This window comes from Desmodus rotundus, chromosome 1, assembly GCF_022682495.2.
Source record: "Desmodus rotundus isolate HL8 chromosome 1, HLdesRot8A.1, whole genome shotgun sequence".
In the NCBI taxonomy this organism is placed as follows: Eukaryota; Metazoa; Chordata; class Mammalia; order Chiroptera; family Phyllostomidae; genus Desmodus; species Desmodus rotundus.
The window spans coordinates 95,270,495-95,296,895 of record NC_071387.1 but is presented as its reverse complement, the minus strand read 5'-3'; the positions used below and the strand labels follow the sequence as shown (position 1 = coordinate 95,296,895).

The following is a 26,401-nucleotide window of genomic DNA, read 5'->3' as shown; positions in this document are numbered from 1 at the left end:
CCTCAGGCACCAGGGCCTTTAGAAATATCAAGCTGAATCATCACATCAGGAAAGTCCTCTCTTCAGTTCTAGGGCGCAGCCATTCTTCCATCCGGAAAGAAAGGAACTCCAGGGCAGTTGGCAAGTAAACCTCAAGCCTGTCCTGACACCGCGGAGACGGCCACACTAACCAATGGAGATTCGCCACATAACAGATCCCACCCCCAAGCCCGCGGCGGCCTCCGCCTCGCTACGCAGACCCGGAGGCAAATGCGCTGCGCGGCGCCGGATTCTGGCGTCATTTCCACTACAGCGATGGCGGCCCAGGGAGCAGCCGCTGCGGTTGCAGCGGCGACTTCAGGGGTGGCCGGGGAGGGCGAGCCCGGGCCCGGGGAGAATGCGGCGGTTGAGGGGACCGCCCCGTCCCCGGGTCGCATCTCTCCGCAGACCCCGGCGCGCGGCGAGCCGGAAGTCACCGTGGAGATCGGAGAGACTTACCTGTGTCGACGTCCGGATAGCACCTGGCGTGAGGGCGGAGTCTGGGGCCAGAGGGCGGTGTTCACTGGGCGGGGTCCGAGCAGAGAGGGTTCTGTGAAGGGCTGGGAGTAGTGAGGGGCGGAGCTTGGGGGAAAGAACGCGGAGTTTCTCGACTTCCTATTATCCCCGCCAGCCTGGGGTTAGTCATCAAATTCTTACGTTTATAGAGCTCCCATCCCAATTCCCTTGCCCAGCCTAGGCTCCATTCTCTTGTTAACCCTGCTTCCTTACTAGTCTTTTCTCCCTCTGCGACTTCCCCTTCCACCTGCCCCTACAGCCGCTCTCGGAGAGGACCGGAACTCAAAAACGACCTTTGTCCCCTCCCCCTCCTCCCCTCCCCTCCCCACAAAATTGCGTAAAATGGCCTTCATCTTTGTGACCGCGCTGGTTTCTAGCCACCCCTAGCAAAGGCCGTTACCAGACCAGACCACGCTATACCCTTTGAAGATCTTTTGCTGCCTGTGCCCTCTGCTTGGAATGCCTTTTCTTCCCTTTCTCCTTCCTCACCTGCCCGGCTCCTTACTCATCCGTTTAACACTGAATCCCCCTGTGATGCCATTCCTGATTCCCTTCAGGCAAAATGAATCATTCCCTTCTGTGTTTCTGCAATATTCATACCTCAGCTATGGTATGTAACATTCTTGTCATTGTCTGTCTGTGTCCTCCCCTGTCAAAGTGGGAACTTCTGGAGGGTAGGAGTGCTTATGATTCATTGCCATGCCCTCTGTATCCAGCAACAGCGCAGCATCGGGCCAGGCATGCAGTGGTTGCCTTCCTCATTTACTGCATGGTCTGCTAGTTGTCAGTCACTCTACTAAAAGCTTGAGAGGCATTAACTTACCCTTTGAAGTGGGCAGTATTATCTCTTATTTTACATATGAAGAAACTGAGGCCCAGAAAGTCAAAATAACTTGCTTAGTTAAAAGAGCTAGGAAATGGGGAGCTGGAATTATATATAAACCCAGATTGTCTGACTCCAGAACCAGCCTTTATGACCTCTGAGCAAATAAACAACTAAATATAGTAAACCAAGCATTGAATTTGAGGCAGGTTTAAGCTCAGTTAAGTTTATTAGCTCTTACCACTTTTCAAATCTGTGAGCCTGGGTAAGCCTCAGTTTTCTCAAATGTAAAATAAGGATAACAGTCTCGACCTGGTGTATCTCACAGGCAGTGATTGAATTGAATGGCAGATGTGGACAGGTGAGGTTAGCATACATGTGAAATCCGGAAACAGCCTCTCAGTGTTCCAACTCTGCCTTCCTGATGATCCGAGCCTTTGTCCTTCACAGATTCGGCTGAAGTGATCCAGTCTCGAGTGAACGATCAGGAGGGCCGAGAGGAATTCTATGTACACTATGTGGGCTGTGAGTGACTCGGGGTCTTTGGGTCTGGGTGGGGGGAGAAGGGTGGAAGGGCAGCACCCTCATGGCACATCCTCACAGTTAACCGGCGACTAGACGAATGGGTAGACAAGAACCGGCTGGCGCTGACCAAGACAGTGAAGGATGCCGTGCAGAAGAACTCAGAGAAGTACCTCAGCGAGCTGGCTGAGCAGCCTGAGCGCAAGATCACTCGAAACCAAAAGCGCAAGCATGATGAGATCAACCACGTGCAGAAGGTCCGGGCTCTCTCCCCTCCCCACAGCCCTATTAAGCTCAGCTGCCTCTGTCAACTCCTTTTGGGTCCCCGTGCCAGAACCACAACAGTTCCCATTTCTTAAGCTTCTATAGTGTGTCAGAGACTTTACTTACCTCTTCTCCTGTACTCTTCCCAGATGAGAAAACTGAGGTTCAGAGAGGGCAAGGGCTTGGCTATAGTCTCACAGCAAGGAAATGGCACAGCTGGTACTGGAACTCAGGTCTCCTGAACTGATAGCCTGTTTTGTCTTCTATTAGTTGTGCCATGTTAGATAAGCCAACTTGCAGTTCAAAGGGAAGGTAGAGAGTGAATGATAATTGGGCATTTGCTATTGCTCAGAACCGTGTTGAGTACTGTATGTGTAAAAACTCATTAAATCCTCCTTAACAGTTCCAATACCATGGGGCAAAAGTAGGTTTACAGTTGCTTGTATGGAAAATAATGCAATAATTAATAAATAATAATACAAGTATAAACTGTGTTTCACATACAACTGTAAACCTACTTTTCCCCCACCCCATATATATTTTTTTTGTAGATGAGAAACAGGCTCAGAGAGGTTAGGTAATATACCTAAGGTCACACAGTTATTGAAAGGATGGGCTGGAATTAGAATAAGAATGACAAACATTTATTGGCTTGTGACCCAAAGATTATAAGGGAGGTACCGATAGGTTTAGAAGCCCAATCAGGAATTAGATTTGCCGTTGCCCTACTTCAGGGCACAAATCCTTAACCATTACTTTGACAGATCCTAGAGACTCAGGCCACTTGTTCCCAAAACCCAGATTCTTTTCATCAAGCTGCCTGCCCCTGGTGGGTTACTTTTCTCCCACGCTGAGCTTCAGTTTCTTGATTTGTAAAATGGGGAATGGGAGAGAACTGGATTTATTGAACTCTCAAGGCACACAGACACTCATTAGTTTTGACTAATGAGGTTTCTTCCAAGTGCTCATGTGCTCTGCAGCTCTGCGTTTCACCTGCGGCACAGCTGTCACTAGATTACCAAATTAGTTCAGTGGGTTGTGACCAACATTTAAATTTTCAAAATGGAAGAAAAAAACTAGAAAATATCAGCATGTGTTGTACTTTATTAAAGGTGGGTAGTATTTTGAGAAGTTTTTATTTCACATGCAAATGCATGTATACTTGAACATTACCTAATACTTGAACATTAACTAATTTACAGTGCTAACTGCACTTCCTACTATGGTTTGTGATAAAAAAAAAAAAAAATTGAAATACCCTGAACTAGAAAGACCCCTCAAGGGCTAAGGCAGCACTGTCCAACTGAACGTCCTGGGATAAATGGAAGTGTTTTATATCCATCTGTGCTGTCCATTAGAGCAGCCAGCAGCCACATGTGGCTATTAAGAACTTGAAATGTGTTTAGTGTACTAAGAATTAAATTTTCCTTATTTAATGGCTAGTGGCTACCCTATTGGACAGCACAGATCTAGGTTCTTTCAGTTCCTCAACGAATTTGCACTGGCCAGTTAAGGCTCAGTAGTGTGCCTGTGTGCTGGCAGGCAGCCAGGCAGGTGACAGTGGGCCTGTGGTGATAAAATCCAAGAATATGTATACTCATGAAGTTAAAGGTAGCAAGATTCTTCAGAAGCTAATTAAAGTTTAATTCTAAATAAATGGCAGCATTTAAGCAAGGTGGTGTTTTTGTAGCTCTTTCACGCATTTGTTGCAGAGGACTGTGTTTTGTGAGAGTTGGGAAATGTGTTTTAAGGTGGTATACGGGGAGGAAAATCTTTCTTCCCTCACCTTTACAGGGGTTAGTCTCAGGAGTCGGGCATACCAAGGGCCTGTGCCCAACTCTGCCAGGCACCTTTTCTGTGACCTCAGGCAAGTGACCTCACCTCTTTGTGCCTCAGTTTCCTCTTTTGTGCAGTGTAGATAATAAGCAATCTTGTCTACAGCTTATTGTGAGGACTGAATGAAATAATGCCTGTGGAGTGTTCGGCACTTGGAATAATGGCAGGTAGCTCATGCCCATGGGCAAATGACCTCACCTCTGCCTGTTTACTTCTCCATAAAATAGAAATGAGTGCTGTATACGTAAGGCCATATAGGCTAAGTGCTTTGTGGAAGGAGCTTCTGAGTAAAACATTGGCTTCTTTCTCCCTTCTCAACTACAGGGAAAGGCTACTGTCTACCCTGGTGTAGGTCGTAGGCCTTCTTGGGTCCCCACTCCATTGTCAGGCTGTACTTCCTTCCTCCTACAGAGTCTGGTCCAGGAACAGGATGTGCTGTGTGTGGGACATGACTCTTAGTCTCTAATTTCTAAGAACTTGGAAAATAAGGGAAGTCAGGTGGGTCAGTTAGAGGTTATTGTTGGTCACTGCGTTGCTGACTTGGAAAGGGGAGGGTATATTCTGCATCAGAAGAATCCAGTCTGGCCTCCTAGAGGGGATGGGAGTGATACTGAGCCTTGAGGGACAGGAAAGAGCATAGTAAAAGCAGTTACACCTGATAGCTTACGGAGTTCTGCCTTATCACACACTCCCCTGGCTCACCCTCTGTCCTAGGCTGAGGAAGCATTTTCTGGCAGCAGTAGGATTAGAAAGGGTATTGAGATAGAAGGGACTTTATGTGCAAAGGCACAAAGCCTGGAAAAAGAAGCGTTGGTAGCAGTGTAGGTTTGAAGGGGCGGAGGCCGGATTGGAAATCTAAGGAGACCCAGTCATTTGTCCAGATCTGAGATGGTGGCAGTGGCTATTTGGAGTAGGACAGAGAAGAGAATTCCAGAGAGGGACTGATTCCAACATTTCAGTGAAGTAGAGTTGACAGGACTTGGCCATTAATGGAATACCAGGCTGAGAGAGGCAGGAATCTTAAGATAGGCCCATTATTGCAGGGACCTGGTCTCAGGTATTTGGACTGAGGGTGATGCTCCCATTGAGATGGGAGCCCAGGAGGTGGAACAGGTTTACATGGAGGAAAGAATGAGTTCCTTTGTGGACACTTTGAGTCTGATATGCCTGTGGGAGGGAACTCTGGGAGCAGTCCCATGGGCAGGCAGCTCCTCGGGTGTTCAGGAACCAGGTCCAGGCACATTGGGGAGTCAGCAACGGTTTCTGCTATGAGTGTGTGGAGGACAAGATCCATTATTTCATCTGTCTCACAAATTTGGCTGAGCTGGATTGATCCCATTGTAAAGCTGAAGCCCTTAACAACCAAAGGACTATAACCAGGTCTCCTGATCCTAGTCTTGTTCGTCTGGCAGAAGGTCCAAACTTGGGCATCAGGGATGTCTGGGATATAGGGGTGGTCAGGCAGACAGGAAAAGAGCTTGGACAGGCCACTTTCAGAGCCAGGTAAAACAAGTTAGCTACTCCTATAGTTATTGTCATTCAGGATGTGAGGTCTGGAAGATAGATGGGAAGCACTATGGGTTCTGGGACAGGGGAAGGACATCCTGGCCACCATTTCTATTCACCTCTGTCCACTGCTCTTTTCTTGCCCAGACCTATGCAGAGATGGACCCCACAACAGCAGCCTTGGAGAAGGAACATGAGGCGGTAAGCAGGGCAGGGTTTCTCTCTGCAGGGCTTTCCCTGCCCCCTGCTTTCTTTGCTTTGACTGAGCCATCCACTGCCCTCCACAGATAACCAAGGTGAAGTATGTGGACAAGATCCACATCGGGAACTATGAAATCGATGCCTGGTACTTCTCACCGTTTCCCGAAGACTATGGGAAGCAGCCCAAGCTCTGGCTCTGCGAGTACTGCCTCAAGTACATGAAGTACGAGAAGAGCTACCGCTTCCACCTGGTGAGGCCACTGGGAGGGTGCTGAGACTGCAGCACTGGGAGACAGAGGCGGTTTCAGAGGAATGGACGACAAGGAAGAGCTGCCTGTGGGTCGAGGGACCTGATTCCTGCCTGGTTCCATCTTTGCTGGAGTAACTTAGGCCAACTTGCCCCTGCGCAGACCTGTTTCCTCTTCTGCGCAATGAGGACAGTAACCCCTACTCTTACACCTTCCTTGGGTCCCTTGCCCTTTACCACATGTGTATCAAAGCCAGCCGGGTGCCAGTTTCCTCAGTGCAAAAACAGAAGCAAGCACAGTCCCCCTGGTGATAGGACTGGAAGGTGTGGACAGATGGGAGGCATTGGTACATGGGAGCTGCCAGGGTGGGGGCCTCTCAGCACCCATGCAGCAGGGTGTTTCTCAGAGGGTGGAATCTGAGGAAAGTATATGCAGTTTAGGAAACACCATTGTCATGGATCAGAGCCCGCTGGAGCCCTCCAGAGCCAGGCCGACCCAGACTCACATCCCCTAGCTGTGTGATGTTCAAGCCAGTTACCTAGCCCCTTTGTGCCTTGGTTTCTTCATCTGTAGAATAAGCTCTGTTCCTCAGGCGGTTGGGAGGATTACTTGATGTGGGTCAAGTGCTGAGCCCAGGATCTACTTATAGGGAAACTGAGAGAAGCAGAGATTTGCTGCAAGCCACACTGGGCAGGATGAAGGGCAAGATGAAGGGCAGCTGGCAGAGAACCTCAGGGTCTAAGGCCTCTATCTCTCCATCCCCACCCCCAGGGCCAGTGTCAGTGGCGGCAGCCCCCAGGAAAGGAGATCTATCGCAAGAGCAACATCTCTGTGTATGAAGTGGATGGCAAAGACCACAAGGTGAGCTGGGTGACGGAGGCGCTTTGTGGGGGTAGGGTGGGCGGCAGGGATTGGGCGGAGCACTGGCGTCTCCTGGACAGTGTTCCCTGTCACCAAAGGATAGAGGCCAGCCTTAGGGTGAACAGCCCACACAGGCAAAGGCCAGCGGGATCATGCTTAGCCTATTACTTGGCCTGTGGCTGGTGCATAGTAAACACATGGGCTTTGGTGCCAGCCTTGGGGACGGTTTTCATTCTTTCCCTGAGGACTTTTCTCCTGATGGGGTAGTTTAGGTTTGGGCAGTTCTGGAACCCGGAATGGAGATTGTCATGCTTGAGGCTGTTTCTGGAAGGGCTTTCTCCTTCTGCCTGAAGAAAAGGTTTGTTTTTCCCTGGGAGGGGCCTGGTTTGTGTAAGATTTCCTGCCAGGGAGCTCTGTGGCGCTGATGGCTGTTGTCCTCGTTCCTGGCAAAAAGACTTGAATGGGGCAGGGTGGGGCATTTGGGATCTTCTTCACTGTTACTGAGAACCTGGCCTTTGCCTGGTCAGTCTGGGAAGGTGTCATCAAGTGTCCCCATTTCCTGTGGAAGGGCAGTTAAGAGTAAGGTGAAGAGGGCAGGCTTCCGAGTGTCTCCTGGCTTCACATCACCCCGTCACTTCCCAGCTGACCTTAGACAAATTACTTAATGTTGTTTGTTCCTATTTCCTCATCTATAAGACAAGAGTCATAATATTTACCTAATCAGGTTGTTAGTGGAATAACTGAGATAGCAATGTTCATACTTAGCATGGTGCCTGGCATCAAGTAGGTGCTTAGTAATGGGCCTTTCGTTATCACTGGTGACCTGCTGTGGCTTGTCATCAGCGTTGTGATACATACGTTGGGGAAGGAATATCCACTGTGAGCCACTGCTCTGTCTTCTTGAGCATCAATGGGGAGGGGCAGAAAGGGCTCTAACAGGAGACAGGGGTATTTTTGCTGGCTCTGCCCTCTGCCAGCTTTCAGGTCTCAGGTAAGCGCTTTCCCTCCCAGAGCCTCAGTTTTCTTTTAAGTAAACGGAACTAGCCATGCTGGGCTTACCCTGTCGTTGGGTCAAATGAGAGTAAATACAAAAGGTGTCATACACCAGAGGGACCCTTGAGGGACCCACAGGGTGCCATGAAGCCAACCATAAGGTCCCATTGTTCCTCCTGATGTCGGTCTCGGCCCTGGGTGGGTGTCCGGGCCTGTAGCAGGTGAGTCTTAGCGACAAGTATGGCCAAGTGGGCGGACTGTTCAGGCTTTGGAGTCAGGCTCAAGGCATTCAGCAAATATTTAACAAGTACCTAGCTTCATGTTTAGCCTTGTGCTAGGTGCTGGGGACATAACCTTGAACAGTACAGGTTTGAACTGAGCAGATCCACTTATATGTGCTACTGTTCTGGTGGGGAGCCGCTTCTCACCAGCCTGGTACTTGCAGAGCAGGGTGGCAGCTCCTGCCCAAGCCTCAGTGGGCTCATTGTACTCACTTCCTGAGGCTGCTTCCACCACTCCCACCCCTCAGATTTACTGTCAGAACCTGTGTTTGCTGGCCAAGCTTTTCCTGGACCACAAGACATTGTACTTCGACGTGGAGCCCTTCGTCTTTTACATCTTGACTGAGGTGGACAGGCAGGGGGCTCACATTGTTGGCTACTTCTCTAAGGTACTGGGTCAGGAAGCCAAGGTTGAGGGAGGGCAGTGAGTAGGAGCTGGAGGAGGGGCTGAGTTTCCCCAGAGGTCCCGACCTCTCCCCCCTGCAGGAAAAAGAGTCTCCAGATGGGAACAACGTGGCCTGCATCCTGACCCTGCCTCCCTACCAGCGCCGTGGCTATGGGAAGTTCCTCATTGCTTTCAGTGAGTAGCTCCTGTTCTGTCCAGGAAGGGGCACCTGTGGTGGGGTTAGAGTGCCAGGTGGGGCTGGGTTTGCAGGGCCCTCATTTCTTCCACTGCCAGGTTATGAGCTATCCAAGCTAGAGAGCACAGTAGGCTCCCCTGAGAAGCCACTGTCCGACCTGGGCAAGCTCAGCTACCGCAGTTACTGGTCTTGGGTCCTGCTGGAGATTCTGCGTGACTTTCGTGGCACACTGTCCATCAAAGACCTTAGGTGAGGACTCTGGTCCCCAACCCTGTCCTGGGCACACTGTCCATCAAGGACCTTGTGAAGGAGGCTTCCTGGAATTCTCCAAGAGGGAAGGGTTCTTCTAAGATTGGCCATGATCTTGTCTCCTTGTCCCCTTTGCTGTCCCAGCCAGACCCCACATGGGAACTCTTCCCAGCATCTGCTCCAATCCCTTTCTGCAGCCAGATGACCAGCATCACCCAGAATGACATCATCAGCACACTACAGTCCCTCAACATGGTCAAGTACTGGAAAGGCCAGCATGTCATATGTGTCACACCCAAGCTGGTAGAGGAACACCTTAAAAGTGCTCAGTATAAAAAGCCACCCATAACAGGTAAGTGAGGGGCTATGAGGGTGTACAGTAGCGGGTAGGTGTTAAGGACTACCAGGAGCCACAGCTTCCTTTATGCTGTCACACCAGTCTGACCAGCTCCCAGGACTGAAGCCTGCGGCAGGCTACTCATGCCTGGGCCTCCCTGCCCCCCTCCCCAGGACTCAGTCTGCCCTTGTTCTCACCTAGAAGTGAAACCTGGCCCTGGCCCAGAGGCCCAGCCCTGCCTCTCTCATGCCTCTTCTCCCCACAGTGGACTCTGTCTGCCTCAAGTGGGCACCCCCCAAGCACAAGCAAGTCAAACTTTCCAAGAAGTGAGTGACCTGTGTCCCTGCTGCTGGACCCGCACCTCCTTGGCCCCTTGCCTGTAAATATGTACAGCCTGTTGCACCATTTTTTTAAATAAAGTAAGTTCTGCTGGCAGCTCTGGACTTTGGAGGTGGGAGGAAGAGGCCAAGAGCTGATGTTCTTCATGGCATGTCACACACACAGCCAGTTGTGCTCAAAACATTTTACTCCTTCTACCCTCCACCCCAGACCCAAGCCCAAGCCCAGTTCCGGTGGGGGCTCAGTCCTCCGGAGTCCAGGGATCAGGGCTCAAGAGGGGCATGGCAGCCAGTGGGCAAGGTTGGGCCTTTTTTATCCTTGAAAACGTGCTGCTCAAAGGCAGCCCTAGCCCAGAAGACAGCAGGAGGGTGAAGCAGTGGGGCTCATCAGGCAGAACAGGTTGGGCCCTGGAGCCAGCCCTTCAGCAGCAATCAGCAGGGCAATTGCCCAGTTTTCTAGAAACATAGGAGCCAGGGCATAATTTCTTAGCTAAGGCTCCTTGGGGGCTCCATAGGAGCCCCACCAGTAGGCTTGCACATAGCAGGTGGCCAGAGGGTCCAGCCAGTACCACAGCAGTAAAACTCCTGGCTTTGGGTTGCAGTTCCAAAGAACAAGCCCAGCCCAGGAGAGTGGGCTCAAAGGTCAGTATGGTGCCCTGAACTCGCACAGGGTCCTGGGAGGAAAGAGTGGTTCAAATGCCCAAAGAATATGAAGGAGGGGCCAGGTCCATTCCTAGGAACGGGCATCTGTCCTTGGGTACAACATGGAGGTCCTGGAAGCAAAGGTCGACTCCTAGGGTGAGTCACTCAGGGCTGCTGTCATGGGTAGAGGAGGCCCAGGGTCAGAGCTAGTGGCAGCAAAAGGATGGACCCCAACAAACCCTGGCCTGGAGTAGAGTTGAAGGCCGGATGATTCCTGCAGAGGTTGATATCGGGCTGGGACTCCTGGATTTGGGGCACCACCCGAGGCTGGAGCTCTGCTACATGGTAGTGAATCCAGGAGGCATAGCTGGAGGTCATTGTGTACACACCAGGTCTGTTGGGGGCCCCACAGGCATCACCCCAGCTCACGATGCCTGCCAGGTACCAGAGGCCTCCAGCAGGGCAGGAGAGTGGGCCCCCAGAGTCACCCTGAGTAGAAAAGCCATGAACAGCTGTCAGGACCAGGCCCCAGGCCTCGAGTCACCCATGCCAGCCCTCAGTTCCCAAGGTGCCCTTGTTTCATGTGTTCCCCTGAACCCCCTCCCTGCATTTACCTGGCAGGCATCCTTGCCCCCCTCTACATAGCCAGCACACACCATGTCCTGCTGGATAGAGTGGGGCTCATTAGGCTTGGCGTCGATGTTGTACAAGCAGTTACACGTTTCACGACTGATCAGTGGCACCTCAAGTTGCTGCAGTTGCCTGGGGGCCTGGAGGCTCACTGTGGGGGCAAAAGATGCTTAGCCAGTGCCTCCTACCCTGAGTCAGGCTCCCTCCATGCCGCTAGACATCAGCGCCCCACCTCACCTGAGGGGGCCACATGGCCCCATCCGGTGACAGTACATTGGAGGCCATTGGGAAAGGAGGCGTTGGCTGCAGGGAGGCAGATGGGCCGGATATAGCGAGAGAAGGTGATGGGGCTGCTGAGACGGAGGAGTGCAATGTCCCCCTGGGAACCTTCATGGCGGTAACTGGTGTGGGAAATGACCTGTGCCACGGTTCGGACTTCGGCCGAAGGGGTGTAGGAGTCCAGCTGGTGGGCCCCTAGCTTTACCTCGTACTCTTCCTTGAGGTGCTCCCTGCAAGCAGTGGGGCAAAGGCTGGGACCCAGACCTATCGATCCCTGTTGCCTTTTGGCATCCAACCCCAGATTGTGATCCCAGGCAAAGGACTTTTCAGGACCTACACTGCCCTAGTTTTACCCTGTGACCTGTGACCTCTGGCCTTCAGTCCTGACTGGTCTTTCAGACTTTATTGATATCCCTAGGCCCAACCCAAGAATGCCAACTTTTCATCCAAATTGATCCCTGAACTTTGACCTCCAGCCCACTTTTGACTTCCCCTACCTTACACCCAACCCATTTGGTACCTTGGAAAACAGTGAGCAGCCGAGAGCACCCACTGATCAGACACGAGAGAACCGCCACACACATGGATGCCATCATAGATGATGCTGACCTGCCAGGGCCACTGGCCAGGGGTTGCACTGTTACCACCTGTGATGCGTGCTTGGGAAGCCACACCGCAAAAGGCTGCCCAGGGAGGAAGGAGAGGGGGTCAGACCCTTCTGGAGCCCTCATTCAATGTCCTTAGCCCTGTCACTCCTGATAAAGCCCAGGAGATCTGTTTGGAGCTTAGGAAGTGAGTTCATAGAAGTCAGCTACCCCTTTCTCCCCATCCCACAGCTTAACAGGCATGGTCAGTTTTGCCACCTTGTCATCCTTGACCCATCTATTACCTCATTCAGGTCTCATACAGCTTCCTTTGTCTCAGCTTCCTACCTTCCATCCCAGCGACCCCTTCCAAGTCTGAAGACCTTTATAAACGAGAAATCCGGCCAGGTGACACCCCTGCTTTCACACTGCCCTTAAGATACAGTCCAGATCTTCCATGACACTGCCATCTACACCCATCCATCTGGACACTTCCTGTCACAGACATGGGGCCACATACTTATTCACCTTTAGATCCTGGCTTATCCAGGTCACTGCCTAGGATACCTTTCCTCATCCCTACTTTGCAGGGCAAACTTTGCTCTGCTCCTCAGCCTGCCCTGACCTGTTCTCTGAGGCAGGCAATGCACCAGAGCTCCCAGGACCTGTGCTTCACATGATCGTTCTGTGTCTGCTTCAACCACACCAACTTGCACTCCCTAAGGGCAGGGGCCAAGGTAGAGCCCCACGTGCCGGGTGCCCAGCATGGGGCGGGCACAAAGAAGGAGTCAGGGATGTGTGTGTTGAACAAAGGAACCACAGAGCTGGGCTCCCACGGCGTGAAGGCCACCCTACCCCCACTGAGGCTGGCTGTTTGGAACAGGACCCAACTGCCTTCACAAAGTCACCTTCCCAGGAGCAGAGAAAACTGCCCAACCCTGCTCCTCCTCCTCTCATAACAATGACAATAGCTACTGTGTAGTGACTGCGAACAACGCAAGGCCCTGAAGGGGCTTTCACTTCCTCTTTGTTCTGGACTCCCCATACAGTCCCAGGAGATAAACATAATCAACTTCATTTTAGAGGGGGACTGGCCAACCACACAGCTAGTTAAGTGGTGAAGCCAGGACTGAATACTTTGCCTCAGAGTCTGGTGGTATGCCTTTGAAGAAGGGAGACCTCAAAACAACCCACATTTAGGACTGAGATCTGGGTTTAAATCCCACCTCTGCCACAAACTGGCTGTGTGCCTTTGGGCGAGTCACTTCTCTGGACTTTGGTTTCTTTATCTGTAGGACGAGGGCTACAATCCCTGTTTCACAGAGCTATTGGGGGACTCAAGTAAAGCAACTACAGGGGAGGCCCTGGGTGGATAGCTCAGTTGGTTAGAGGGTTGTCCCGGATATCCTGAGGTTGCAGGTTAGATCCTTGGTCAGGGCACATAACAAGAAGCAGCCAATGAATGTGTAAGTAAGTGGAACAACAAATAAATGTTTCTCAAATCAATAAAATAAAAATATTAAAAAAAAGTTATGGGGGAGGAGTGAGACAGCCTGGCAGAGAGAGTGGCAGGCGCTCATTAAACACTCCATGGGAATCGGAATGTGTCCCCTCTTTTTCCCCTCCCCCATTTTCCTTTCAGCAAGCCTCACCTTCGGACCCAGCCCCGTCAGCTCCTCCTGGAAGACAAGGGGAACAGGGAAGGGTAAGCAGAGAAGACCAAGTTCCCCGACTTCCTAGCAGCTGCCCCTCCCCCCAGAAGCCACAGCTGACGTGCTAGGGAGTCCCGCGTTCTTGAGCCCAGGATAAGGGACGTGCTCCAGGAATGGGTTAAACCCTGGCCCCTGTGCACCACGTCTCCCACCCCCCTACCCGCACATGCTCACTTACCCGACCTGGACCGGAATAATCCAAGCAAAAGCAGAATGGCCATAGTCTCCAGCTGCCTAGGCCCCAGGCCTGCCCTCTGGGCCATGGCCCAGGATGAGGGCCCCTGGGGAGACACCAGGCACTCAAGGGAAGGCACCGAGGACTGGTTTCGAAGGCAAGATTCAGGTGTTGGGCCCAGTGAGAAGGGATGTTGGAATCCGTGCTAGGAAGATTGGCGCTGCTGTCCAAGGCTGGCTTTGAAGGCAGGGAGCAGGCGCAAGGGGAGACGATGGAATCTCCGCAACCCTCTCAGTGAGGACAATCTCCAGCACTGCGTGGCTCCACAGAAAACCTAAGAGTGGCAGCTCCTTGGAGAAAAGCACCTACCTGCCCGCCCCTCCCTAGGCCCCGCCCTCCCTACTCAGCTCTGCCAGCTTCTTTCTTCACCAACGTCCGGAATCTTCCCAGACCCCCAGGTGTGTGTAGGGGGACAGGGGATTCTGCGCGCACGCTTGCGGAGGGGTAGGGGTGCCCAGGGCTGGAAATTGGAATGTCCGATGGCCCAGCTCCCTGGAGGGCCACCCAGCTGCTGGTGGCCCTAGGTCTTTCAGGTCTACCAAACCAGTTATGCCTCCCAGGGGTTGGCTCGGCCAAAGACGCTCCTCCCCCTACCCCCTCCCTTCTTAGGCCCCGTGTCTGAGCTTAGGACACCTGGGTCTGCCCGAGGCTAGGGCGGGTTCAGGGCCTTCTGTAGAGCCTGCAGCCTCATCTGTGTATGATGAGGTGTGGTGAGCGTGTCTGGCAGTGCCAATCATCTCCCAAATATTTACTGGGTACCTCCTCTGTTCCAGGCATAGGAGTAAAAACAGACAGCATCCCTGCCTTCCCTGAGCTCACCCTGAAGTAGGGATGACACCTGGCCTCAAATAACCACACAAGCAATTATAGCATAATTTCAAATTAGGAACTGTGATAAAGGAAGGATAATGGGAGTTCTGGGAGCCATTTACAGGAGCTTGACATAGGCTGACATCAAGAAGGGGTCCTCAAGGAAGTGCCTTCAGAACTGAGACCTAAAGAGGTGATGAAAAGCTGTTAACAAGACAAAGGTGGGGGAAAGTGAAGCACTTTCAGGTGGAGGGCACAGGTGGCACAAACTCGGGAAAAGAAGCCCCGAGTGACTAGGTCAGAAGTTGGGTACTTCCTCTGTGAGCCTATGAGTCTGTGGGCAGTTGCAAATGTGTATTGGCTTCAAGGTTCAGAAAAACAGAGCCCTACTTCCTTACCTACCTTCCACAGATTAGATGTCTGGACATCTAAGCCAAGACTTCAAGGCCCAGGCTGGATTGGGTGAGAGGACAGGATGAAGGCTGAATCTGAAGTGGTCTAAACTGGGGAGGAGGGGCAAAGCCCTGGGCACTGTGGGTGTGTTCAGGTGGAAGATGGGGTGTATTAAATGTTTGTGAGGGGTGGCATATGGGTGACTGACTGGGTACAGGGAGGAAGTAGGCACATATGTCTCTATGGAGATTCAGGGGAATACGCTATTTGGGATCTGGCAGCTAAATGTAAGCCTAGACCTATAAGGACCTCTGCCCATCTCCTCGGTCCCCCAAAAATAACTTCCAGCTGCTCTTTGATGTCCCTGTCCCTATCCTCTGCCTATTCAACCCAGAGATTTGACTACAGTCCCAGAGGTGACCCCTCTGCCACCTTCCTTAGCTGGCTTCCACCCCAAGCACCTCAGCTCCTTAGCTCCCCGTTCACTCTCTTTTTCTGTGCTCAAACATCACTTCTAGGACCCTTTCCTGACCCCCAGCCAGGGTTGTCCATGTAGTTCCCCACCACATAGGGAGCACTTCATGGGCTTATCCCTCAGACCCTAGGTGTGCCATGACCTAGTAGTTAGCAGAAAACACGCTTGAATTAGTGCAGGGAGGTGAACCAAGAAGTGGTGATGGGACTCAAACCGTAGGGGCACTGGGCAGGATGTGAAAGTTGTGGACCCTTGAAGAGTACAAATGTCATCTGTGTACTGGGGACACTGGAGGTATATACTTTGAGACGTCATTCATCAGGGTGTGTGTAGATGGGGGCAGTGGCTCCCTGTGGCTATAGGAGATTGTAGACAGACCCTGGACTCTCAGACTTTTGGACCCTTCCTTCTATGACCCTCACCCTCAGTCCTTCTTACTCTGGGGAGAGGGGCAGCAGGGTCAAAGCTAGGGCTGAGGCCTTGGCTGGTGTGGCTCAGTGTATTGAGCATGGGCCTGTGAACCAAAGCGTCGCTGGTTCGATTCCCAGCTGGGGCACATGCCTGGGTTGCAGCCAGGTCCCCAGTAAGGGGCGCATGAGAGACAACCACACTTTGTAGTTTTTCTCCCTCTCTTTCTCCCTCCCTTCCCCTCTCTCTAAAAATAAATAAATAAAGTATTAAAAAAAAAAAAAAAAGCTAGGGCTGAGGTGTCCAGCAGGTGCTGGGGATGATAATTCCATTGGGGAGGTGACACACACCCAGCTGGCCACCCAACCTCCCCCACCCTTGGGCAGGAATGAGGGACAGCTGCCACGTTATCAGGGACATATTTCCTGGGAGCCCAAGGCCTGACTCACAGAGGCCCAGGAGGGAGGGACTCTACCCCTTGTGCTTCCTTCTAGCCCCCCAGCCTGCCCTCAGCAATTCCATAAGGCTGTGTGTCTTTGTTTACACCTTTATTGTCCATTCCCGCTGCCCCCAAGGATTCCAGGGCACAAAATATCCAGACACTGTGGTCAATTATCTGAAGCCATTGCAGTCTAGGTGGGTGGGGGAGCTCTGGAGGTTCTGGCAAAGGGATTGAAAGCCGGTTAAGTCACATTCCAACCCTACTGGAAGGGAAATGGAAAGCTGGGGAGGGGGGGAGGAGAAGGAGAGGTGGTCCAGGACCCAGACTCCTCAGCCCTGGATTAGGGGGGTCAGTAGCAGCAGGAACAGAGAAGCAGGAGGGAAGCCTGAGGCCCCAGCCATGTCCAGGGGGCAGAGATTGCTGCCTTCAGGGGGCCAGTAGGGGGAGCCACTGGGGGGCAGGAAATGGGCCTCTCCCACAGTCTGGGAGATCCAGGCCTCTTCAGGGCCAATGGAGGCAAACAGTTCCTGGCTCCCTCTAACAGCCATGCCCACGAGGATCCAGGAGCCTCCCTCACTCTGGCACAGGAGCGGAGGTGCTGAGGTCACCTGCATAATAAAAGCCAAGGCCAAGAGGGTCTCTTACCCTTCCTCCTGGTCCCCTGCACCTTCTCCTAGGGTACAGCTACAAAATAGTGCTTGTCTCCATCCTTAGGCATCCAGATCCCTGGTTGCTCTTCAAGGTCCGACCAGGAAGCACTGCTTCTTCCCATTTGGGGCCCAGCACCCAGAAATTTTAACCCTGTTTTCTCTCCAGGGTCCAGCTGCCCAGTACTGCCTTTCCCCTCCCTGGACCAGGATGCCCAGGCCCCTGTACCTCACACCTGTCTTCCTGCCCCTCTGCATACAGGACACAGAGAGTCCCAGGGGGCAGAATACCCTGATAGAGGCATTGACAGAGTCGTGGTGTCAAGATGGAGACAGCAGCAGCCACAGGGACTAGAAAGAGGAAAGAGGGTTGTCCAAGGGATTCTGGCCTCCAATCACTTCTCATCCTTAGGACCCAGGGCTCTCACCTCGGTCCTGGGGGTCCTTCCAGCCCAACACCCAGCAGCTGCCCCCCAGGGGGATTCCCCCTGGGTGAAGGCAGATGGACAAGGCTGAAGGAGAGGGCTCCACCCGGGAGCTCAGCTCTAGGAGGGCCAGGGGAGGCCGAAGTCCCAGGTGCCGGGGCAGGCGGATGCTGATGACCAACCGGGACACCTGGTGGCCCTGTGGGAGGGGGCTGGCCCCTGTTCGGCCCAGGTACACTTCAATATAAGGCACTGTTGTAGAGCCTGGCCTGTTGGAACAAGGCGCAATGTTACCTACTGCCCACCCTCCACCCTCATCTCCTTGCTGGTTAAGTCCTTCCCAGTCCAGGTAAAAGGGTAGAATGAATATCCAGAGTCATTCCACTAACTCCTTTATTATCGCTCCTTCCTAATCTCTCCTCTGTTTCAAAACACTGCACACAAATTTCCCTGTGCTCTGAGAGCCCTTAAGGGAGAATATCCCACTATTGCAAGAGTTCTTTGGCCCAGCTCCCAAATTTTCCCTCCTGCTCAGGAGATGGGTGAGACCCACCTGAGGATACAATGAGTGGCTGCCAGGACCCAGCCTGGGGCCACGAGGATCCCAGTGCAGACTCGATCACCAGCCACGTGCACTTCTGCCAGCCATGGCCACAGGAGCCCCATTGGAGCAGGCTCTGGCCGCAGGCCACAGGCTAGGGAGAGGAGGTGACCACCTCAGTGGGGGTCTCACAGCTGACCCCTGAAGCCCCTGCCGTGGATTTAAGCACCCCCAAGCTCCAAAGTCCTGCTCCTCACCACCATGTTCTGTGTGGGGAGGACAAGTTTGTGTCTCAGTCTCCTCCCCCTCAGGGCCCCAGTCCCAGGTCAGCTGGTCCTCTAGGTAGGCTCCCCGAGTCACATGGCTGATCCATGGGCCATGGGTCTGAAGAGGGTAGAAGGCTCTGGGACGTAGGCAGCCACTGGAGAAGTCTCTGATTCCAGCCAGGAACCAGGTCCCTTCCTCCCGGCACAAAAGGCTCCAACTGGAGTAGTTCTGCAGCAATAGAAGGTGTGTTATCTACCTCTGCCTTTGTGTCTGGGTGTAAGTTGATTAGAGGATGTCAGATACTGGGGCTTTCCCAGACTCCACATTCCTCTTTTCTCGGACAAAAATCCCACTTCCTCCAAGTCAGGCTCCATTAATAATCTGCATAAGGATTCCCATTAAACCCAAAGGTAGGTAGCGAGAAAGCCGGGCAGAGCCTAGAGTGGCCTCAGTCCGCTCCCAAAAGTACCCCGGAGCCAGGCTCCGCCCCAAGGGTGTTCTGGCCCCGCCTTAACCCCCCCCCCCCGCCCCGGCCCCGCCCCCGGAGCACTCAGCCTCTTTCCCAGCCTCTCAGGCTCCGCCCCCAACCTCCTCAGCCTCTTTCGGAGCCCCCCGCCCCCGCCACTAACCCAACAGCGGCCCGACTCCTCCTCCTCGTGGTAGGCAGGGCAAAGCGCGTGCGGTGGGTCTCCAGGCGGCGGTACGGTCGCCCCCTGGCGGCTGTACAAGCAGTGACACCACCAGCCGCTCAAGAGCTCCGCCTCAAGCAGCGTGTTAGGGCCGGGGGCAGGTTCTGGGAGAGAAAAGGAAGGGAGTCCGCGCGCAGCGAGGTTGGGTCTTGCGCCATCCCGCCCTACCGCGCGCTGGGCCCCTGCTCACCGCCGCGGCCCCAGCGAGCCAGGCGGCATCGGCTCCCAGGCAGGAAATAGTGTTCTGGGTGAGGTAGGCACACCGGCCGCGGGGCCACGCTTAGGTTCACGGGCGCGCGCAGCTGCAGCAGCACCAGGTCCGAGGCAGGGTCCCAGGAAGCGTTCTCGTGTGGCACGCGGCGCATCACGTGCTCAGAGCTCAGGCGCGACGGCAGCTGCACGCGCCAGTTGTCGAGGTCCTGGGGCTGGTGATCCGGGCTGCTGCGGCTGCGGGATGAGAAGACTGGCGACGTGGGCTGCATTCCGCACACTGGGCTGGAAACTTGTCACCCCTGACTTATTTAGTCTCCATATCTCAGGCTAGGATTCTGTTTCCCTGTCCTGAGAACTGTGCACTCAGAGTCCTGCATCCTGGATCGAACTTATACTACCCCTCTACTCGCCCCCAATAGACCAGAACCTTGCTTTGCGATTTCGATCCTTCATCTCCCAAGGAGACCCCTCTGCAACCCCACCCCAACTTCAGACTGAGGGATACCACCCACCCAGGGCAGGAGCCAAGTAGATAGTATCTCAGGCCGATGGGGGAGGGCAAGAATCCGTCTGAGATGTGGGTTTTCACTCACTCCAGAAAGCAGCTGGCAGGTGCCAAGACCCAGCTTTCAGACACCAGCGCCCCATGGCAGGGTCTGGATCCTGGCACTATCACTTGAGCTTCCCAAGGCCAGGCCCCTGGCCTCTGGGCCTTTCCGCACTCTGAGGGGTGAGAGGCCTGGGTCAGCAGGCCTCGTGAACCCCCAGCACTTTCCACCCCAACTCAAATACCCCATGTTTAGCAGACATCCAGGGGTCCTACCCCCTCACCTGGCAGGGCGATTGTGCAGTTCTCATCCATGGGCTCCCATGGGCCTGATTGGGGTCCCTGGGACTGGGTGGGAAAGGCAGGCCCAGGCTCTGAGCCCATCACCTGTTCCCGGATCCATGCCTCATAGGGAGCTACAGCAGTGAAGACTCCCGGGCGGTTCCTTCGTCCACAGCCAAAGCCAAAGCTGGTGATTCCTGCCTGGAACCATCGTCCATGTTCCTCACAGACCAGGGGTCCCCCAGAGTCTCCCTGATGATAGATGACTCAGTGTCAAGGGATCAGCCCAGGGACCCACCAGATTGTACTGGGCCACATCCCCAAGTTTGTACACCTCTTCTTGTTGGCCCAGCATACAGCCGCCTTCTCCTAGGAACCTGCCTTGGCTGTGTCAACTTCTGTATTCTCTACAACTCTAGACAGAAGAAAGACATGTAAAGCAGAAAGGCTCGTGATGGACAGACAAGCTAAGAGCACCAGAGTAATGCATTAAAAGCCATGCCAGAGAGGCCTGAAGGTCTCACTTACAGCCAAATGATTCTTGTTCAATGAATAGTTCAAATAAACTCTCTCTTGGGTTTCTAAGTTCATCCAATTGTTAAAGTAAATCAGAGGTGCCAGCATTTAGAAGTGTGTTAGAAATAGGAAATCTAAAAGCAGCAAAAATAGACAGGAGGAAGAACTACAATGAACAGATGCTAAAACAATGGTTCTGGGCTATTTCATGCTTAGAGGCATTGTCCCTAAGACATCTCTGTAGTCCCGATCAGGCATTTCTGTGACCTGAACAGGGTCACAAAGAAGGCTCAGAATCATCTGGAATGTGCTGTCCAATATGGTAGACACTAAATAAAATTAAAAATTTAACTCCTCAGTTACACTAAGTACATTTCGGATGTTTTTCAAATGTTCAGCAGACAATGTGGCTAGTGCCTACTACCCTGGACAGTGCAGATACAGAACATTTCCATCACTCTAGGAAGTTCTGTCGGACAGCGCTGGTCTAGAGGAATTTGAACTGCCCACAATCCTGTTCAAGAAGGCAGAGGATTATGTCCATAGGTCCTGGAACCTCATAATTGGGAGGGACCCTGAAGACCATCTAGTCTGAATCCCCATCACCACCATACATCTGAGTACTGCAAGAGTGTGTGTCGCTTGAGGAAGGTTTCTGGGGAAAATGATTAAAATATACCATATTTTGGCCTGTAGCAGGTTATCTGGAAAATTCCCTTCTGTGAAGGATTAATTCACTTTTAAAGATGACTATTTATTGATTATTTACTAACAGTGTCCTTCTACATCCTCATATCAGGGATGGCCCCATTAGGCACCCAGTGAGAGCTGGGAAGTGGGGTTATAATAATATTAATAGCTAATGCTTATTTAGCTCTTACTAAGAACCACACACTGTTCTTACATATACAAATTCATTTAATTATCATTACCACCTGATGATCTCCACCTGCCAGATGAGAAAGTCTGGACATAATGAGGTTAAATATCTTGGCCAAGGTTACACACCTAATAAGTAGGGGCGCCAAGCTTCAAACCAGGCAGACTCACTCCAGAGTTTGGCACGTAACCACTGCACTATACCGCCACAAATAACAGTTGTTGAGCCCCAACTTCTATCCATTTATAATCTTCACTCCTATTCATTGGCCATCTAGTCCTCTTTCTGCAGATAAGGTTCAGAGATATGAAAGAGAGGGGATTTTTCTGTTTTTAACACTGCTTCCTATTGGTTATGGCTCTGCCTGGCCCTGTCAGGCAGGTGCAGGGGCCTCCCCTCACCTGGCAGGTGTCCCTGCGGCCCTCTGGGTAGCCAGCACACAGCATCCCTGGCAATAGCTGAAAAGTGAGGTTGAAGGGGCCAGGCCGGCTGTAGAGACATTGACAGGCAGCTTCTCCCAGCAGCCTTAGCTCCACTTCTTGAAGCACCCAGGGGACAGGCAGGGGGTCTGTGGGCAGAACCAGAGAGCTAATGCTGTGAGGCAGGCATGGAGTCCCCTGTTCCCCAGAGCTCAGCTTTGTCCCCTCCAGCTGCCTCCTGGCCATTTCTGTCTAGATGCCTCATGGCACTGCAGCCCACCACATCCAAAACCAAACATTATCTCCTGCTCCTCTGTCCTTCTTCCTACATCCCGCTCTTAAGAATGACGCCATCAAGCACCCAGTGAGAGCTGCCATGTATGGTTTTGTCCTACACAAAGGTCCCCAGCCAGTAAAGGATGCCCGCGGGGGCGAAAATCACTAAGTTCTGCTTCCTGACATGGGCTGTATCAGTCCTCAGAGGGTACCCTTTTCAACTAAGATGCCATACACACTAGATGTGGTATTGTACCAAGTTGCCAAATTGCCAATTGTACCAAGTTTCCAATGACACATGGAATTTGGTGTCATTCCTGATCCATGTCTCAATTTCCCCTGCCCAATAAGTTCCCAAGTCCAGAAAACCTCTCATTTGCATTTTTACTGCAACTGCCCTAGTTCAGGAGGCATAACCTTGGGCCTGGAGGAGTGGCCCGGCCTCCTCACTGATCTGTTCCCTAGCCTACCCTTCCCTTGTTGATGCCAGAGAAGTGTTTTTAAAGCTCTGCTCTGATCTTACCAATGAATATCAAATAGATCCCACTGTCTAAACCTGAGGCCTCAATCCTTTCCTGAGGTGAACCTGTTTTTAATGGAGACAACGTCTCAGGATCCAGAAAGGGTAAGGGAGAGAGTGGGCAGAGCTCCTTCCCTCCCCACCCAGAATCCTGAGAGGTCAGGGGATGGCTGAGGCTATACTTGAGGGTCGACCGGGGAAGTTCAGGAATTGTCCTGGGGATCCCTGCAGCTGGTACTCTGGCCCTCAGTCTGACCTTAAGGCCTTCATGGTCCAGCCCCAACAGCTTTTGCAGCCTCTGCCCCTCCACTTCCTCCTGGCAGCCTGACTCTTCTCCATTTACTATGCCTCACCAGGTCGGCCGCGTGGCCTCCATCTCCCCCCGCCTTCCTGTAATGCCAGGTTATGTCCTGATTTCACACAGCCTCACCAGAAATCTCCTGCTGTGGGTGCCCATTGTCAGGATGGCCTGTCCTCATCCACACAGACTTCCTAGGTGCTCAGACTGACCCTTCCTTGTTAAGTCCTGCCCTGATGGGGCCCCTACAAGCCTAGGCTGTGGCATCTCTTCAAGTATCCTCTCTAAAACTCCAGGCATTGCAAGGGACAGATCACAAATGTAGACTTATTGTGGGGGTCTTGCTAATATGGAAAGATAACATTGGATAATGGGGATGATGGGGAATGGAAAAGTTATTTATTTCTCCCCATACCTTCTAATGTAAGTGTTTGCTTATATAGCTAAATAAGTATTATTGTTTACCCACTAGAATGCGGACTCTGAGAAGGCAGAAACTTTTGCTTGTTATGTTCATTGGTGTATCACTAATGCCTAACACAGCGCCTGGCACAAGAAGGTGCTCAGAAAGTATCTGTTGAATAAATGAAAGATGAATGAAATGAATGAGAGTGATGAGGGTGAGTAGGAAGAAGACAGAAGGTGGGGGGTAGAGAGATGAGTTGGGGGAGGATAGGGTGTGGGGGGAGAGAGGTGGGAGGAAAGGAGGGCAGAAGATGACGTTTTCTGAAAGACTGCTGTACACCAGGTGCTGTGCTTTAGTGCTGGGATTGCCTAGGCAGGGTGCCAGCCCGCAGCCCGCCGGCTGAACGGGGCCCAGGATGGCTAGGAATGCGGCCCAACGCAAAATCGTAAACTTACTAAAACCTTTTTTTGTTTTTTTTGCTCATGAGTTTTTGTTATTGTTTATGTATTTAATGTGCGCCCCAAGGCAACTCTTCTTCTTCCACTGTGTCCCCGGGACGCCTAAAGGTTGGACACCTGTGAAAAATATCTAAAATGTATTAATTACTGCTATGGTAGTCATTCTGTTAAAAACTTCATGGATTTTCTCATTTAATCCAGTCAGCAGCCCTGAGAAATGGGCCCTATTTTCCTCAGTTTTCAGAGGAAGAAATGGACTGGGTGTAGTGCTTTGTCTGAAATAGCAGACTGGGACGGGAACTCTAGTCTGAACCTAAAGCCAGGAAAGACAAAACTGGAAGGAGAGGTGAGGAGGGAATGGGGGTTATGAGTCCGTGGTCTTTGAGAGCCCTTGGGGGGAGGATGGCGGACGGAGCTCGGCAAGGCACTCAACCTTGGCGGAGCAAACCTCGCCCCAGGCCCCGCCCCGTGGACCCCACCGCCCGAGGGCCTGGCCCCGGCCCCGCCCACCTAGGGGCCCCGCCGCTCGGACTCGCGCAGGGGGGCCCGCCCGGAGGACCGTTCCCTGGGCTCCACCCGTCTCGCTCACCGGCCTCCTGTACGTCCCCCCAGCCGGTGGCCCAGCAGGCCGTGCCGTGAGCGAAGTGGTGTGAGGCGCGGGGCAGGCAGACAGGCTTCACGGCGGGGCCCAGCCTGGCGGGCGAAGCCAGGCGCAGGAGGGCCAGGTCGGCTCCCAGTTCCACGCCGCTGTAGTTGTCCGGCACCAGGATGGCCGCCACCGCGCGCACGTGCGCGGCGTCCCGGGGCCCGTCCTGGGAGTGCACGCCCAGCAGGACCGACCACTCGGCCGCGGGCTCCACGGTCCCGTTGCTGCGCCGAGGCCGAGGCGGGAGCGGGTTAGACTAACCCTAATGGAGGGCATATTCTCGTGGGGGTGGGGGCTCAGAACTTGGGAGAAGGTAGGGATAGTGGGAACCCAGGACAGGCGCAGTCGGGGGCACTTTGGGGGCTGGGGCGACCGAAGTTAAGATAGACTGGAGGCGGTTGATTGGAGGTATGGGGACGATGGAATTCAGACTTGGATATTTAGCGGCATTAACACTGAGAACCAAGATTCCTCGCAGAGCATTTGGCTTCCGGGTAGGGCAGGGAGGCGGCGGTCGGGGGGTGGTGGTCAGCTAGTCTCCAAATTAGCTGAGTACACGGGGTCAAGGCTGCGGGGCAGGTTTGGCTTTTGAAGGAGAGGAGCTGGGCATGGGGGAATACTCACTTTACGAAACAGTGAGCAGCTGAGAGGACCCAGGAAGGGGCGATGAGGGAGCCCCCGCAGATGTGGCCCCCATTCTGGTGCAGGCTCACTTGCCACGGCCATCTGCCCGGCTGTGCGTCTGAGCCCCCCATGATTCTGGTAGAGGACTCAGGGCGACCACAGTCTGCAGTGGGGACCATGGAGATCATATCCCATCCCTGTCCCTCACCGCAGAGGCCCAGGTTACTCAGGACAGAGCTTCATCCCCAACCCGCTTCAGTTTGTCCACTCCCTACCCCAAACAAAAAACAAAGTAGATCTAGGCACTTCTAAGTTTCTGGTCATTTCCATCTCTCTTATTGCCTAAGCCAACCTTAACCTCCTTTTAGATATGAGGCCACCCGCTTCCCACTCCCATTCCCCTCTTACCCAGATCTTCAGGTTCTTCCTGAGTAGGACTGAGAGCTGGGAGTCAGAGGGTAAAAAGAGGAAGATATTGATTTCCAGCCCCTGACACTGCCCAGCCCTCACCTTCCTTCTCCATCCCCCACCCCCTACCTTCCTTTTCCGTGCCTTTTCAGCACTGTCCCCCCACCCCCATCCCCCTCAGTACCCGTGCTACCCCTCCTATCTGCTTTGCCTTTGCACCTGACTTTCGCCAGTCCAGCTGCCTTACCTGAGTCCTGGAAGGCTCCTTGAATGGGGCTGACGACTAGAAAGAGGGAGGCAGGAAGAGGCTGTAGAATACACTTCCAACCTGCCCTCCCTGACTCCCTCCCCCCAGGCTTTACAGCTAGTCCCTCTCCCCACTGCAACCAGGCCTCCTTTCTCCCTCCTCTCATAGGCTGTTTCTCTCCCTCCTGACACCTCACTCCCTCCTTCTTCTGCTGGCCCCCTCCCCTTCTTCTGACACCAAACGCCATGAACAGAGCTCAAAAGCCCTGCTTTCCAGCTCAAATGCTAGGACCCAGGCCCCTTGCAGCCATCTTCTGTCTCCTGAGGTTACCGAGGGTCACAAGTGGGAGAAGCAGGTGCTGTAACATGGCACATTTGAGTCAGCTGGAGGCACAGAGATGAGTGAAGGTCTGCTCCCTGCTACAGCTCTGTCACTGTCTAGGCAGCGGGTGACTCCTGATGGTCCCAGAAGCAGCCCCACCCTCCCTGGCTAGAGCCCTTCTCTGGGAATCTGAGAAGATCTGGGCTTGGAAGGGGGAAGTAGGGAGCCTGAAGGCCCAACCCAGAGCCCTGTCCCATCTCACATCTCTGGAGGCCCAGGATGGGGGTGGGAGGCAGATGTCCTAGTTCCAGGACACCTGTTGGGTGGGGCAGGGAGGAGAGGATAGCCAGGAGCTGGGAGACCAATGTCAGTGAGGCAGGGCTATAGGTGAGCAGTAGCCCTTGGACAGGGAAGGTGGCCCCTAATTGGCTTGCTTTACCTGAGACCTCACCTCTCTTTGGGGTGCGGCTACCCCAGTGGCTTGGGCTTCTCACACAGCTCTGGTTACTGAAGTTGCGGCCAGGTTGGGGAAGGGAGCCCTAGGGAATACAATTCCATCCCAACAAAAGGATCACAGATTCCGGCAG

At 53.2% G+C, this 26,401-nt stretch overlaps 3 protein-coding genes across 6 annotated transcripts; 1 reads left to right on the top strand and 2 right to left on the bottom strand.

Annotated features, from left to right (window-relative positions):
- The first annotated feature begins 276 nt into the window (after positions 1-276).
- Positions 277-9,671, top strand: KAT8 (lysine acetyltransferase 8). 4 transcript variants are annotated; one of them, XM_024560315.3, is made up of 11 exons: positions 277-505; positions 1,808-1,882; positions 1,961-2,136; positions 5,633-5,686; positions 5,773-5,937; positions 6,706-6,795; positions 8,318-8,458; positions 8,556-8,649; positions 8,749-8,899; positions 9,097-9,251; positions 9,502-9,671. In XM_024560315.3, the coding sequence occupies exons 1-11, from the start codon at positions 295-297 to the stop codon at positions 9,564-9,566; spliced, it is 1,377 nt and encodes a 458-aa protein (XP_024416083.2). In that variant the 5' UTR covers positions 277-294; the 3' UTR covers positions 9,567-9,671. The 4 variants fall into 4 exon arrangements, 3 of the variants coding, with proteins under 3 accessions (XP_024416083.2, XP_024416086.1, XP_024416084.1); XR_006655449.2 differs by lacking the exon at positions 277-505 and adding an exon at positions 517-1,144 and having other exon boundaries at positions 9,048-9,251; XM_024560316.3 differs by lacking the exon at positions 277-505 and adding an exon at positions 519-1,144.
- A 73-nt stretch (positions 9,672-9,744) lies between these two features.
- PRSS8 (serine protease 8) lies at positions 9,745-14,177 on the bottom strand. The gene is made up of 6 exons (XM_024560321.4): positions 13,600-14,177; positions 13,362-13,388; positions 11,646-11,808; positions 11,084-11,355; positions 10,831-10,997; positions 9,745-10,705 (listed from the first exon to the last, which is right to left on the bottom strand). Exons 1-6 carry the CDS (start codon positions 13,682-13,684, stop codon positions 10,394-10,396), a joined length of 1,026 nt encoding a protein of 341 aa, XP_024416089.1. The 5' UTR covers positions 13,685-14,177; the 3' UTR covers positions 9,745-10,393.
- Positions 14,178-16,277: 2,100 nt separating this feature from the next.
- PRSS36 (serine protease 36) lies at positions 16,278-26,160 on the bottom strand. The gene is made up of 15 exons (XM_045195536.3): positions 25,824-26,160; positions 25,494-25,529; positions 25,247-25,282; positions 24,839-25,001; positions 24,158-24,438; positions 21,593-21,759; positions 19,798-20,047; positions 19,560-19,689; positions 18,944-19,200; positions 18,694-18,857; positions 18,055-18,292; positions 17,810-17,951; positions 17,260-17,525; positions 17,061-17,182; positions 16,278-16,792 (listed from the first exon to the last, which is right to left on the bottom strand). Exons 1-15 carry the CDS (start codon positions 25,858-25,860, stop codon positions 16,514-16,516), a joined length of 2,568 nt encoding a protein of 855 aa, XP_045051471.1. The 5' UTR covers positions 25,861-26,160; the 3' UTR covers positions 16,278-16,513.
- Positions 26,161-26,401: the final 241 nt, after the last annotated feature.